Below are 17500 nucleotides of genomic sequence, written 5' to 3'. Positions count from 1 at the left end.
TCAACAAATAATTCCTTGGGTCCTTAGGGCTATGTCTTGGTCCTCACTGCGAGGATTGGTGGCTAGTTGGGAGGGCTGTAGCCTTCCAGCAAGACGCTTGAAGGGTCTACTTTGAAGGGACTACTTTAGTTCTTCTTCAGTGAGAACCTGCCAAAGGCTCTCCATTGTGCATGCTCTCAGCATCTTTCTGAGTAGTTTTTCAGGCACTGCGAAGTCATCAGTGCCATATCTGTAGATATTAGAGATGGCTTTGATGGCGTCCTGGACGGGGGCATTTGTAAATAAGGTTTCCACATCTAAGGATACACTGTCTTGAGTTTATCCTTGGATGTGGACGACTTATTTACAAATGCCCACGTCCATGAGGACATCAAAATCATGTCAAATATCACCAGATATGCCACTGATGGCCACACCAAATAAAGATGTATAATATTTATTTTTATGGTGAATATAAGGATGTCAATGAACTCGACAACAGACTTCAAAGAATAACCCTTATGTATTAAGAGGGTCCACACCAGCCTTTATTTTTTTTATACCGCTGCAATGTCATTGTAATTTTAGTATTACCCTGAAGATGAGCATGAAGTAATAGCAGAAACAGCTTTTAGTAGAAAAAATTCAATGAAACGGCATAGGAGAGACTTTCTTATTTTTATCTTTCAGAGCATTAACTTTAAGAAAAATGTATAGAAAATTATATAATTGATGTATGTATGTATGTATATATATATATATATATATATATATATATATATATATATATATATATATATATTTATATAATATATATATATATATATATATATATATATATATATATATATATATTTATATATATATAAAATATATATAAATAAATGTACACATATGTATAATATATATATATATATATATAATATATATATATATACATATATGCATATATATAAATATATATATACATACATACATATATATAAATACATAAATCCATACATACATACATACATACATACATGTATATACCCTAGAGCATTTGCACATACCTGTACCGCAATTTAGGCCTTAGTGTTATATGATATATAATCTTGCTTTTATTTTTATGAATTTTTTTTATTTTTACACTTTTTTTTTTTTTTAATCTTCTCTCTACCAAATACAGAGTAACTCTCCTATCCAGTCTGCGCACTCACCTTCCCTCACAATAATCAAACCACTTTTTATTGCCTTATTTTTTCTATTTTATTGCCTTTATTTTTTTTTTTTTTTTTTTTTTTTTTTTTTGCTGCAGGAATTGCCTACGTCGGTGATATTAACGTAACTGTACAGGAAAAGTAGCCGCGGCATGATCGTGAAAGTTAAATATTTTAAAAGATAGGAAAGGCACCCCTTTCTCTCTCTCTCTCTCTCTCTTTCTCTCTCTCTCTCTCTCTCTCTTTCTATGTCTTTATCTCTCTCTCTCTCTCTCTCTCTCTCTTTCTCTCTTTCTATATATTTATATATATATATATATATAGCCTGTCCGTCTTTATATATATATAAATATATATATATATATATATATATATATATATATATATATATATATATATATATATATATATATATATATATATATATATTATATATATATTATACATGTATATATATATATTTAAAGTATATATATATATATATATTACTGTATACATTTATATTAAAATTATATTCTAATCCACTTTCAATCTCGTATAACCTTTCGGAAAAACTAAATTTTAATTTTGATTGGAAAAAGTGGGTAAAAACTAAAAAATATTCATATTTTAATCTCGCATAACCCTTCGGTGAAAAATAAATTTTGATTTTTATAAAAAAGTGTGTACAAATTTAAAGAAAATTATATTTTAATTTTTACACACTTTTTTGTCAAATTAATAAAAATTAAAGCATATATATATATATATATATATATATATATATATATATATATATATATATATATATATATATATATATATATATATATATATATATATATATATTTAAATTATTTGTATATGTATGCTTTCTTTGGGGGTGTGAATCGTTTTGTTTTGAGGTTTGAGGTTGCTTTAGCGGAGGAAAACCTTTCGGCCATTTTTGTGTGCATGGAGGGAGAGAGGAGAGAGAGAGAGAGAGAGAGAGAGAGAAAGAGAGAGAGCATCTGGTTTTGACATTACGGACTGGATTGCTTTGTTCTTGGCAGACTTTGCTGATTCATCTCGTGGTTTTGAGTCCGGCAATAATGATTTCTATGTGTAATATTAAAAAGAAAAAAGGTGAAAGACGGTAATGGAATATAGCTCTTACAGACTTACTTTTAGGTATGGAATAAAAAGTTTTCATGTTAAGATGGAAAAAACAGATTAACGGGTACAGTCGAAGCTTTGAAAAAATATATTCGATATAGTTAACATCTATATCACCTGACCAGCTTCATCACGAGGAACAGAGGGAGCTCATTTTTTATCAAAATTAAAATTTATTTTCTCCGAGATTAAAAATGAGTTAAAATATAATTTTTTTTTTATTTTTACACTTTTTTTATCAAAATTAAAATTGATTTTCTCCGAACGGTTATGCGAGGTTAAAAGAAGATTAAAGTATAGTTTTTTTATTTTTCCCGATTTTTTATCAAAATTAAAACTGATTTTCTCCGAACGGTTATGCAAGGTTAAAAGTAGATTAAAATATAATTTTTTTTAATTTTTTACCCATTTCTTTATCAAAATAAAAATTTATTTTCTCCGAAAAGTTATACGAGAAAAAAGTTTATTAAAATGTCACTTTTTTTTTTATTTTTACCCACTTTTTTTCTCAAAATTCAAATTATTTTCACCGCAATGGTATGCGAGATTAAAAGTGGATTCAAATATAACTTTTTTTTTTATTTTTTACCCACTTTTTTTCAAATTAAAATTTAGTTTCACCGAAGGGTTATACGAGATTAAAAGTAGAATAAAATATAACTTTTTTATTTTTACACCCTTTTTTCTTTTATCAAAATTAAAATTTATTTTCTCCAAACTGTTATACGAGATTAAAGGTGGATTAAAATATAACTTTTTTTTATTTTTTACCCAATTTTTTTATCAAAATTAAAATCTATTTTCACCGAAGGATTATGCGAGATTAATATTAATTTTCTCCGAAAGGTCATACGAGATTAAAAGTGGATTAAAATATAACTTTCTTTTATTTTTCATCCAATTTTTTTTTATAAACATTAAAATTGATTTCCTCCGAAGGGTTATATGATTTTAAAATTATATTAAAATTTCACTTTTTTCTTATTTTTTACCCAATTTTTTATCAAAATTAAAATTGATTTCCTTCGAACTGTTATACGAAATTAAAATTAGATTAAAATTTAACTTTTTAAAAATTTTCTATGCCGACTGAATATGCTTTCAGTTATTTCCATTTCCGGCTGCTATCTCTCTTTCGACATATACCTGGGGCTCGGAAATTACACCTGTGGAAATTACGACTGTGACTTTTGGCAGTGCTTTTGGACGCAGCCAGACGTGACTTTCGTGTGACTTTCGTCAGTTAACTTTTTCCCCGTCGTGTAATTTTTCGTGAGGAACGCCACGCGGAAAAGAGACGGTGGAAATGCGAGAGTGACTGTTTCTAGGGATCAAGATCTCCTGTCGGTCGCAAACTGTGTGTAATGCTTGTGTTTTTACTGTGTATCTGATTTGGTCGCCATGTTTGTGAGAATTTGTTGCAATTTTGGGTTTATGTATTTGTTTACTTTTGTTGGCTGTATTATGATTTTTTTTTTATGTATTCTTGTACATCTGAATTTTGTTGTATTCTTATACATTGGGCTCTGAAGGTATTTGTTCTTGTGCTGTATTTATATTTAGTTAAAAAACTTCATTTTTAAGGATAATCAGGAATTGAAGTGGAGCTAATGTACAGGTATTGTCAGTTTATTAAGTTTTCCAAGTGAAGGTTTATTATTATTATTATTATTATTATTATTATTATTATTATTATTATTATTATTATTATTATTATTATTATTATTATTATTATTATATACGTCTGAATTTTGCTGTCTTTAAGGCTCCAATGATTTTTTAATTGTATTGTATTTATATTCAGTTGGTAGACTTGGTTATTAAAGCATAATCAGGAATTGAATAAGAGCTAATATGCAGATATTTTCAGTTTAGTTTTTTTAAGTTAATGTTTATTATTATTATTATTATTATTATTATTATTATTATTATTATTATTATTATTATTATTATTCAAAATAGGATGCATCTCTATCCTAATCGGTAGTAATAAAGAATTCCAGATTTTTTTCTTTATTTTATAAATGCCTTGCGAAGAATATTTAAGCCTGAATATACCTGATGTTCTCGTCTGGTCTGACATTGTGATATTTCGCATAAACTTCAAAAGTTACGGCTTGTAAGTTTCTTTTACGAGGTCTAACCGTTCTATGAAGTACTTTATACCCATCCATAATTGATTGGTCTATTTCATCTCTCCAGTAAAATCTTAATAACCCGCTTCCTGATGTTTCTGTATTGCTTTTGAGGCAGCGTAATGCATAACTAATCAGGTCGCAAGTGGTCATTTTCCCTTATACGTCTCGAGAAATGCAGCGGCGATTAACATTGTTTGAGCTTACTCTTGAAGCCATCAAATACACGTAATTACCTCGTAATCACCGTTATCATTACGGCGAATTTGTTTCTCCTGGAAAGCTCAGTAACAACCAGCTTTTAAACACGCACCTAATACCCACCCCCCAACCCCCTCTTCCCGTCTACACCCAAGGCACCTATGCCATCTGAGGTCCATCCCCCTCCCACCCTTCTCGGGATACCCAAGGAAGACCTGGGGGGAGGTGTGTTGGCCGATTTCCTTTGTGATCGCTAAATGAAGCTGTCAGTTTTCTTTGTTCTTTGCTGGTGGTTTCTTAGCAGTCGCCGTCCCCATTGTCATGAATTTTCGTGGGGTTTGGCCCGGGGAGCGCTTACGCCCCTTAGGCACGACGACGACGGAGAAGGAATAATATTTTTTTTTTGCCCCAAGTCTCGAGATGATGTGGTCGAAATGAAAATAAGAATTTCAAGAAAAATTCTGGGGTTTCAAATGGGAATGTAATGTATTTATACGTGTTTATGTGTATATACAGTACACATGCACGCATATGTATACTGAATGTTCTTGTCACTTACATATATGTATATTGAATGTTTTTGTCAATTACACATATGTATATTGAATGTTTTTGTCACATACATATGTATGTTGAATTTTTTTGTCATTTACTCATATGTATGTATATTGAATGTTTTTGTCACTTATGCATATGTATATTGAATGTTTTCGTCACTTACACATATGTATATTGAATGTTCTTGTCTCTTACACATACGTATATTGAATGATTTTGTCACTTTTTTAAGTCACAAATATATAATTTGATATTAAATTCACTATACCTTGTGAATAATTTATGCCCAAAGAGATAATTATACCTGATAAGGATATCTGCTATGTGTGCTTGTGTGTTTGTGTGACTGTGTAGCTAGTACGTCTGGAACTCGTTGTTCATACGAGGAAAACGAAAATGTACTGTTATTTTAGCAAGGTATGCAGACTTGTAGAACAAGTTTAATTGCGTTGTAATCGAAAGGGAAAATATGGCCTTTGCTTTTATAAAAAAAAATAATAAATAAAAGATTACTGTATCAGTATAAGCGTACTTGAGTTTTGTCAAATGGTGATAATCTTTGCCATAAAAATTAAATTTGCTATGCGGAATTCATACTATCATCACTGCTGAGTTATATTGTTTAATCTCGTAGTATCCACTTGGAAGTAAATGTTCATCACTTCTTAAACGAAGTCTGGTCTGTTGCATATTTATTGAGAATTGAAAAACTATTATTGACAGCAGGTTTTAACTCTGTAACGTAATCATGGAATTTCTCTAGTTTGAGCGATATTTTTGCCTGTTTTCTGTTATATCAAGAAGTAGCGAAATCTTCCAAGGTCCTGTCACTCTCTAATTTATATGACAAAAATACTTCAGTCATTTAGTAAGTAGTTTTTAAACATTAAAATCTGCTTTAGATTTTTTTTTTATTTTTACTTTAGTGGTGCTCTTAGTAAGCAATACTCATAAGATTTTTAAATTCTGTTTTAGATTTATAAAAATCTTACTTTAGGTGTGCTCTTAGTAAGTAATACTCATCAGATTTGTATACGCAAGAGTCTACACCAAACTCATTTTTTCTGAAGTCAAATTCCTTTACAATTGGTAACTAGGAAATGGTTTCATTTACCGTTGGGCTCCTTCGATAAAAACATGAAAATCTTTGGAGGCTGATGGTTGAATTGCGCGTCAGAATGTCAGTTGCGTCGGCAACGGAAATCTTTGTTGCAATGTAGATGATTGCGCCCAGAGCACTTCCGGTTGTACATGATGGCACTGTGGAAAAATTTATTTGCAATGGTATCGTAAACAGAATGGGAATTATGGGTATATATATAAATGGAAAACTGTGTAAAAAACTGTGAAAAACCTATTACGAAATTGGGAATTAATGAACGCAAAGAAATAAATAAATAGAAGAATAAAAAGAAAGAATGGACCTGAAATGTGTAATATTAGCCATGAATCAAAAATTATGAAAAGACTTGTGAAATTGTAGAATATGAAATTATTGAATATAAAAGAATAGTTATGCATAAGGTTGAAAAGAAGGAATAGACCCGAAATGTGTAATAATATTAGCCAAAAAATCAAAAAGTATGGAAAAAATTGTGGAATTGGAAATTAATTAATGTAAAAAATAGATAAACAGAAGGTTGAAAAGAAAGAACAGACCCGAATTGTGTAATAATATTAGCCAAGAAGTAAAAAAGTATGGGAAAAAAATTGTGAAATTGTGGAACTGGAAATTAATGAACAAAGAAATAAATACACAGGAGATTGAAAAGAACGAATAGACTAGCATTATGTGATATTAACCAAGAAATCAAAAACGTCGCCAGGTGAACGCGGTAAAATATCTTGCCATTAGAATCCGTATAAGGCAGAGGGACCCTCAAGTCAGGAACTGACCCCTGCGACTCGAACGAGAAGCAATAATAGCGAAAGACGAAAATTGGGAATTGCAAAACCACGCAAAATGACAGGGAACAGAACATGAGGAGAGGGAGGTCTTATTTTTTTTAGATTTTTTTAAAGATTTAAAAAAAATGTAGGAAAAAAATAAAAATTTTTTTTAGATTTTTCAGAAAAAAATAAGGTTTTTTAGATTTTTTATTTATTTATTTATTTATTCATTTATTTGAGATGGAGCCAGCTCATGAAATTGCATTCTTTGGCGAACTTTTGCGTACGACGTGTATGATACACGAGTGATCAGATCGGAGAGGGGGAAAATCATGAAGATTATGTCGAAATATTAAAACTTTTTTTGTATGTGTTGATTTGTATATATCTAGATGGGCTCTTTTCGAAGGGAGAAAAATCTTGAAGATTTGACGAAGCGTTAATATGTCTTTTGTATGTGTAGATTTGTATGGGCTTATCTAGATATGTTATTTATTATTTTTGTTAAAAAATTTATTGCAGATTATTTCCATTTTTATTCCTTCATTACGTTTAATGAGGAAAACTAATCATCTGTGATTTTCCGTTTACTAATTCATTCAGTTCTTCGATTCAAGTACCTTCCAACCTGGACTTTGATACAACGTATTACATTTTGTGTATTTCTTTTTGAGTAAAACCTTCCTTTAATTACTCTCCCCGTCCTCGCGTGCGTGTATGCATCTATTTCTCCTTCCTTCATATATTTATTTCTATTTTTTTTTTTTTTCGAGAAGGCTGTGTATTACATCGTCCAGCGTCTTTCCCCAAGTACAGTTGGTAGCATTAGGAAGGGTTTCCAAATACGTGCATTAAGCCTTAAAAGCTCTTCAGCAGTCGTAAATATTTAATGGAAGTAGGGCATAGATATCCGCGTTCAAGAGCTCTCTTTTTCCTCTCCGGGGCTGAAAGGGACGGGGAGGACGGGGCTGGGTAGGGGATGGGATGGGACGGGGGAGGGGGGAGTCCCCTCATGGTTGACAGGGAAGGTGGGGGTGGGTGGGAAGGCTGGGATGATTGCAGAAAGGTAAAGGGATTTTTGTGGGGGAAAAGGACACGGCTGTGGGAAGAAGAACCAAGTGTACTATTGTCCAGGTTTTGTAGAATGATGTATTCCGTGCGTCAGTTGTTATTAAGAGACATTGCCAAGGTCAGTAAATATAATTAATAATGTAAAAATCGATCAGTCTAAATTTACGTCAACGTCAGCGCCATTGTTTGCGTGACGTCTTAAAAATTCTCCAGGCATGTAGTCACTCGTATGCAATTATATATATATATATATATATATATATATATATATATATATATATATATATATATATATATATATATATATATATATATATATATATATATATATATATATATATATATAATGTATATATACATATATGTGTATGTGTATATATATGTGTGTATATATGTATGTATATAAAATATGTGTATACATATATATATATATATATATATATATATATATATATATATATATATATATATATATATATATATATATATATATATATATATATATACTGTACATACATACATACATACGACATAGGTATGTCCAGAAACTATACAACTACAAGGTACTCTTTTAGTACCATCAAATTATTACCGTAAAGATTTTGTAAATCTTCTGAGATCTCTTAATAACAAGCATATTCAAAACCTCTCGTGCTTCATGGTACCTTGACGCCGTCGCATCTTCAGGTTCTCGCGTCGTTCCAAAGCGACTATTTTACCTACCTCCCCTAAAACGACTTGTGTATCAAAGCAGTCGCAGTCGCAGCAAGAGTTGTAGTCGCAGTAAGGGTTGTAGTCGCAGTCTCAGTCAGTGGCAGTCACAGTCGCAGTAAGAGTGGTAGTCGCAGTCGCAGTAACAGTCGCAATCGTAGGAAGAGTCTCAGTCACAGTCGCAGTAAGAGTCGCAGTCGCAGTCACAGTCGTTGTAACAGTTGCAGTAAGAGTTGTAGTCGCAGTCGCAGTAAGAGTCACAGTCGCAGTAAGAGTTGTAGTCGCAGTCGCAGTAAGAGTTGTAGTCACAGTCGCAGTAAGAGTTGTAGTCACAGTCTCAGTAAGAGTTGTAGTCGCAGTCGCATTAAGAGTTGTAGTCACAGTCGCAGTAAGAGTCTCAGTCACAGTCGCAGTAAGAGTTGCAGTCGCATAAACAGTGGCTGTCGCAGTCGTAGTTGCAGTAAGAGTCGCAGTCGCAGTAAGAGTCGCAGTCGCAGTCGCAGTCGTAGCCGCGTATCTGGAAGGGCTCACGTCGTTAGCTTTTACGGGCCACCTCCCGCGTCCTTTTGTCTCAATTTTGAGACCGTTTCGGTTACCTCCAGCCATTGTATCCCGAAGCGAGATAATTTTTTTACTACTCGAAAGCCCTTTTTGTTAAATATCGGAGAACTCACAGAGAGAGAGAGAGAGAGAGAGAGAGAGAGAGAGAGAGAGACAGAGAGAGAGAGAGAGAGGAGAAGGCACATTTCTTTTTATCGCCATTTTATCCCTCCCACCCTTTTTGGCAAGTCATCCTTCGCCGCTGTATACTCCTCCCTCCTCCTCCTCCTCCTCATCCTACCATTACAAATGCTCCTCCTCCTCCTCCTCCTCCTCCTTCACCTGCTCCTCTATCTCCTCCTCCTCCTCCTCCTTCTACCTCTTCCTATTCATCCTACTCTGCTATTGCTAATCCTTCTGCTGCCACCATCCTTTCAACATCCTTCCCATCAGAAACTCTAAACTCTCTCTCTCTCTCTCTCTCTCTCTCTCTCTCTCTCTCTCTCTCTCTAAGAAACGCACGTCATTGCTTTTTTGTTCATTTGCCGCAAATGAGGAATCCCGCATTCGACTGTGAAATGTGGCTGATGTTCTTAATATCAACTTCTATATCGGCAATGAATGAATTCTGTACTTATTGAAGTGCATCGACCGACTTAATTCATTTGGTTTTTACATTTGCACATCGAGTTCACACGAAAGGACTTTCGGTCTTGTTAATTTATTTAATTCATGTTTCCAAGAGCACGCGAGATGAGTGGCGAGAGAGATATATGTGAGGCTTGAGAACAGATATTGCATTAGCGGTGATATGGCCGTGTACGTTGTCGCGCGAAGGATGTATGATGGCCGTGTGGTTTAATGAGCGTCACTGTAGTCCTGAGTTCTTGTCTTCCTTGGTTCGAACCTACCAGACGACGAACTTATTATCAACTAAAAGAAAAAAACATTCCCCTCCGGGTAACACATATGAAAATATATTTCGAGGTAGAGCGAATTAGATATTAAAGGACATTAATTTTGTAGCTTAATGCTTCTATATGAATCACGGTGATGTGATAAATTTCATATATATATATATATATATATATATATATATATATATATATATATATATATATATATATATATATATATATATATATATATATATATATATATATATATTATTCAAAAAATGGGAATAAAAACTTCCCCCATGTACAAAATGGAATAAAAGCATATTAAAAATATAATAATATATATATATATATATATATATATATATATATATATATATATATATATATATATATATATATATATATATACTATATATATATATATATATACATATATATATATATATATATATATATATATATATATATATATATATACTGTATATATATATATATCACACATTACCACAGGTGAAAAATAAGAAACAGGGTGTAGGTCTGACCGGTTTCGACTTTATTTCCAAGCCATTGACGAAGGACTGATACAGAGTATGACAAATATACTCTGTATCAGTCCTTCAAATCAATAACTTGGAAATAAAAATCGAAACCGGTCAGACCTACATTCTGCCATTCTTATTTTTTCACCTGTAATAATAATAAAATGAATCACGTAAAAGTGATAATAATCATATATATATATATATATATATATATATATATATATATATATATATATATATATATATATATATATATATATATATATATATATATATATATTTGTCCGTGAATGTGTGTGGATAATACAAATAAGTGTAGAAACTACTGGATGATTCAACGGCAAGTCGAGGTGATATGATTTTTATTTGCATTGCAAATAAAGATTATGTATTCATTAGTATATTGTTTAGTGTAATGGTGAGAGGATATTTGTTAATTTTATTACTATGCTGAATAACCCAAAAGTATTTTCTTGTAGATTTTGTGCTCGTATAAATAATTTGTAGTACCTAACCAAGTTACTTAATTTTGTTTCTTTATATCGGGCAGTCGATGACAATATTGTACACTGGTCGGAAGAGTTTTATAATATTGCCGTAATAATTCCTGTATTTGCCCATCTCTTTCCACGTGTTGGAATGCCAACCATTTTCCTCCTTGCATATCAGCGGTATCCATATTGTCCCTCTTTCCCTAACCCTTCCCCTCCCTCCCCACCACCTCCCTTCCACCCATCCCATCCACAACCAAAGCCCTGTGACAACAATAATTGATTGACGCCGGTGGAGATCTGTGTATACCTGCCGATCAATACTGCATGGCCATTGGTGGAATACCTCGGGCTTGGGGGCCAATCTCTCTCTGTCCGTAACCCTTTGATACCATTTGTCACCTCTATAGTGTCGCAGCCATTCGGAAGGGCCAGTTCAGGTAAATAACATCGAATCCCTAACGTCCCGGCGAACGTATGTTTGAATGTACTTGAGACGTGCTGCTGACCGCGCTATTAGAAGGTGTCCCCTCGAGACAACTGCCTATATCGCCTTCGTAACGGTACCTTATCGCTCTTCCCCTGGTACTCCTTCCTTCCCCCACACCCCCGCCCTCCGATCCCTCTCCCCTGCATCTGCATGGCCCTTGTCCCAGACAGCTCTCCCGCCCCCCTCCTCTCTCTCTCTCTCCCTAGGTTTGGTTTGAAAGTTGTGTTCTCTCTCTCTCTCTCTCTCTCTCTCTCTCTCTCTCTCTCTCTCTCTCTCTCTCTCTCTCTCTCTCTATATATATATATATATATATATATATATATATATATATATATATATATATATATATATATATATATATATATATATATATATATATATTTATATATATATATATATTTATATATATATATATATATATATATATATATATATATATATATATATATATATATATATATATAGGCATTAGTTTGAAAGTTTTATTCTCTCTCTCTCTCTCTCTCTCTCTCTCTATTCATTCAGTTTTATTTCCTCATTATTCTCAGAAAGGTAACACAATTTCCTTCATACTCGTTATTTTTGGGGTTCCGAAACCCATTCATTGTTGATCATAAAGGACATAAAATAAACCTTTTGGATTCGTGTCGTATTTCGCACAAAAAAATTACATATTTATGTATAAATAAAAAAAAGAGACAGAAGAATGTTGACAGTCATCTTTTCTCCTTGTTTATGTTTGTCCACTTTCTCTCTCTCTCTCTCTCTCTCTCTCTCTCTCTCTCTCTCTCTCTCTCTCTCTCTCTCTCTCTCTCTCTCTCTTCTCAAGCTCGGAAAGTATTTGGAGTCATACGTCTGTTGTAAATTATATCGATGATGGCTCATTTTTTTTCAATCTTTAATTAGATCTTTATCTCCAGCTTATTGTGAATAATTATTTCCAGTAAAATTCCATAAAATTGTTAAACTAGAGAACTGTGTTAGATCATTTCACTTTCAGTGAAAGTGTAAGAAATTTTGTTTTGCCTAAATTTAAGAAGAGCTGTAATATCCTTGCAAAGTAACAAGTTCTTTTTCTTTAAAGCATTTATTTTATATTAACACAAACACAGTCACACATACACACACGTACATAGCCTACACACACATATATATATGTATATATACTGTATATATTTATTTATATATAGATATATATATATATATGTATATATATATATATATATATATATATATATATATATATATATATATATATATATATATATATATATATATATATATATATATATATATATATATATATATATATATATCTTTCTTTCTTTCTTTCTTTTATTTCTACCTCTTCCCATTTGAATTTTGTCCTTGTTCAGTTATGTGTTTTATGAACTACAAAAGGCAGTTATGCAATGGAAACCTCGGCGGCAGAGATCAGACAGGAAACATAACCTGGAATTATTACTTACCCAAAAAATTAATGAGTAATGTTTAATCAGTTTTCAACTCAGCCTGGTAACTTTTACGCATGTAATGATGGCAATACAGCCTGTAAGACCACATTCGCTTTTTCCTATATGTGTCTGTATGTTTATATCCCATCGAACTAGCCCGAAAAAAGGGCCGGATTGGGATGGAAAGTTGTGATTAGAAATTCATGTGGTCTCTCTTGTATGAAATCCTCTGATGGTTATCGATGGAGATATGGCGTGCTTTCTGTAACAAGAAATGATATGTTCTTTATGGATTACAGCCAAAAGTTATGTATCTGGAATCGATCACCCTATAAAAGTTTTCTCTGTTTCATCATAATCCTGTAATTGTAACGTTCAAACTTGTAACTTTTGTGTCGTAGGTGAATACTACCACAATAGGCTATTTACCGCTTCTAAAGGGAAGGCTTATCAATAGCGGTACTGTCCTTCATCCAATGCAAAACTTAACCTTTTCTCTCTTTCAAGCTAAGAAAATTTTTTTTTTTATAGAAACAGGGGCATGTCATAATTTTATCTCCGGTACCATACATGGATGAGGACGCCTTCCGGCATAAGGAGTTAACAGCGTAATGTATAAGAAGATTCCTTAGAGAGTGGACCTTGTATGCCATTATTAATGTAAGCTGGATAGCTGAGAATATCACAAGAAACCTAACAGAACGGCCTTTAACTAATCATCTGACTTACTGTATTGTGACAGAACCTGACGTATTTAAACCTCTATCATTCCTTTTATTGTACCTCCGTTCATTTTTTCTTTCTTCCACCCGAATTTCTGACTTTCCTAACAATTGTTTCGTAATGCAACTGCTTTGAGGTTTTCCTCCTGTTACACCTTTCCAACCTACCTACTTTCAGTTTCCCTTTCAGCGCTGAATGACCTCGTACGTCCCAGCGCTTGGCCTTTGGCCTTAATTCCACATTCTCTCTCTCTCTCTCTCTCTCTCTCTCTCTCTCTCTCTCTCTCTCTCGGACGTATTTAAAAATAATATTTAGAAGAAACGAGAAGGTGGAATTCACTGCGCTTCGCTCCCAGGTTCCCGACTAACGTGACTGCCTGCTATAAGTGGATGAATACCTATCAATCATTTAAATTTACTACCCGTGTCTTGTGCCTCGTTGTGATATTTCCTTGGTCGCTGATGGGTAGGGAAGGGAAGGGATAGTAAGGAAAATATGGCCAGGTCTATTGATTCTGTCACCATTCTGTCCACAGGTCATTGCGCTTGAATGCCTACTTGTTATACATATAGCGGAGAATGTCGTTTGTTGATATTCGCAACTATAATCCATATTCGTTCCTTTGTCCATAACCCATTTAACAAATTACGTTAACGTGATATATATATAGCGTGCATATATATATATATATATATATATATATATATATATATATATATATATGTATATATATATATATATATATATATATATATATATATATATATCCCTATATATATATATATATATATTGCATGATGGCTTTGTCACTGATTTTTACCCTTGGCATTTTGTCATACTTTCAAACATAATGTCACAAATATCTCGTTAGTAGCTTTAGGATAACCGTAATGTCACAAGTATCTCATTAATAGCTTGGGGATAACTATTATGTCACAAATATCTCATTCGTAACTTTGGGATAACTATAATGTCACAAATATCTCATTAATAACTCTGGGATAACTATAATGTCATATCTCATTGATAGCTTGGGGATAACTATAACGTCACAAGTATCTCATTAATAACTTTGGGATAATTATAATGTGGCAAATCTCTCATTAATAGCTTTTGGAAAACTATAATGTCACAAATATCTCATTAATAACTTTGGGATAACTATAATGTCACAAACATCTCATTAATAACTTTTAGTTTAACTATAGTGTCACAAATATCTCATTAATAACTTTGGGATAGCTTCCACTCTAATTAGATTATTATAAGTGCCACCCACCTTAGTCAGAATTTTAAATCATGCATTTTTGGGGGTTGGACCATGGGCGACAGGGACTTAACACTTAAAATATTGAAATTGATTAATAATTAATTCATACTGAAATGAATGAACACTCAAAATAATGTAATACCGTAATTGATGAATTAAAACATAAAATAATGTAATTAATTCATTCATTCTGGAAAAAATATATTCTATAAATGATAACCAAAGCGAAATCGAACTAACTCTAAATTTAGAATTGCTGACTCATCGATCACCCAGAAGTACGTACAAGTTGAATAAATCAATAAGTCCTAAAAATATTACTAGACATTTCTGAGAAAATTGCAGTTGTTAATTAATTCTTCCAATCTTTATGAGAAGTTTCGTATCGACTTTCATTTGAAACGACTTTTACAAATGCCGATGCGTGAGAGGAAGAAAGAACTGAATTCGTCTTCTAAGAAAAGAAAAAAATAATCTTTACCTAATTTACGCGCAAAAAATTCTATTCACGAGAAATGGTAAATAGCAACGTTGCCCTTTTACTGAATAGCATGGGGTTAGGAATAACTTGAAATATGTACTGAATGGTTAGCGTTAGTTAGAGTCAGTCAATAATATATATATCTATATAATAATATATATATATATATATATATATATATATATATATATATATATATATATATATATATATATATATATATATATTATATATATATATATATATATATACATACACACACACATATATATATATATATATATATATACACACACACACAAAACACACACACACATATATATATATATATATATATATATATATATATATATATATATATATATATATATATATATATCTAGAAATTATATTACATAGATAAGTGTAGAACTGGAAGAGCCTTTTAGTTTATGTTATGAATGAATTAATGATAGATATATTCCTTTAGAATTTACAGTAAATAGATAACTTGGTAATGCCAGTGAAGCCAATTAAGATATTTATTACCGTTTTTCTTATATCAGCTGTTTAGTCTTCATTTGCTTATTTATTTAGTTATTTGTTTTTTGACAGGTTCTGTTTTAACCTAGCTTTATAGTTAAAGCTTTTTATCAGAATACAAATCTTTTCCATATCTTGTAAAGGTTTTGTCGCCACCTTTCCTCGGTTTTACAGGTACACAAATCGGATATACTTATATACATACATACACATACATACATACATACATACATACATACATACATACATACATACATACATACATTAGTTCATTCATTCATCCATGTATTCATACTTTCGTCCCAAAACTAAATAAATTAGGTATTAAGGGGCAGGAAACCTTGACTATTACGTCAATCACAAAGAAAGGCAGTCCATTATACCCTTTGATTTATACCAGTAAGAAAGGCAAATGGGAGACGGGTCGAACGGCGCTATATAAACACTACAACAATAAAGATTAAATAAATACGCAAAGTATTAACTCACATCTCTTTTTTTCCTTTCAGAATGGATTCCTGTACCCATCAGCAACCTTCATTTTCTCTGCTGTAAGTATTTACGGGGGATGGGTCCACTAGTTTTCGTCCAATGCACCAGTGAATTATGTAACCTTGTAACTGATGCTTTTGTAACTGTAGTATCCTTACGGTTAGTAGAGAGGACTCTCTCTCTCTCTCTCTCTCTCTCTCTCTCTCTCTCTCTCTCTCTCTCTCTCTCTCTCTCTCTCTCTCTCTCTGTCGATTTTATTTTTGTGGTGTATACGTACTTGAAGAAATTACGACGGTCAGTAGCGATTATTTCTAAAGGGGCTTGTAATCCATATACATAACTTTTTTGTCATTTTCAAATGAAGATGTAAGCATAGAATTCTTTGATCCGCTGCAGTTTCTCTCTCTCTCTCTCTCTCTCTCTCTCTCTCTCTCTCTAATTATTTCTTCATTTTCAAAATGAAGATTTAAGCATAGAATTCTTTGATCCGTTGCACTTTCTCTCTCTCTCTCTCTCTCTCTCTCTCTCTCTCTCTCTCTCTCTCTCTCTCTCTCTCTCTCTCTCTCTGGAGGTGAAAATTCCATATATAATTTCTTCATTTTCAAATGAAGATCTAAGTACAGAATTCTTTGATCCTCTGCACTCTCTCTCTCTCTCTCTCTCTCTCTCTCTCTCTCTCTCTCTCTCTCTCTCTCTCTCTCTCTCTCTGAGCAAA

At 32.3% G+C, this 17500-nt stretch overlaps 1 protein-coding gene across 1 annotated transcript in view; it reads left to right on the top strand.

Annotated features, from left to right (window-relative positions):
- LOC136847846 (uncharacterized) overlaps positions 1-17500 on the top strand; it is a 208552-nt gene that overhangs the window by 151941 nt on the left and 39111 nt on the right. The window contains exon 3 of the mRNA XM_067119820.1: positions 16803-16844. Within this exon, the coding sequence (XP_066975921.1) occupies positions 16803-16844 (42 nt within the window). The remainder of the gene's footprint in view (positions 1-16802; positions 16845-17500) is intronic.

This window comes from Macrobrachium rosenbergii, chromosome 17 (genome assembly GCF_040412425.1).
Source record: "Macrobrachium rosenbergii isolate ZJJX-2024 chromosome 17, ASM4041242v1, whole genome shotgun sequence".
Taxonomy (NCBI): Eukaryota; Metazoa; Arthropoda; class Malacostraca; order Decapoda; family Palaemonidae; genus Macrobrachium; species Macrobrachium rosenbergii.
The sequence above is the reverse complement of the archived record's forward strand: the minus strand, read 5'-3'. Positions and strand labels throughout refer to the sequence as shown.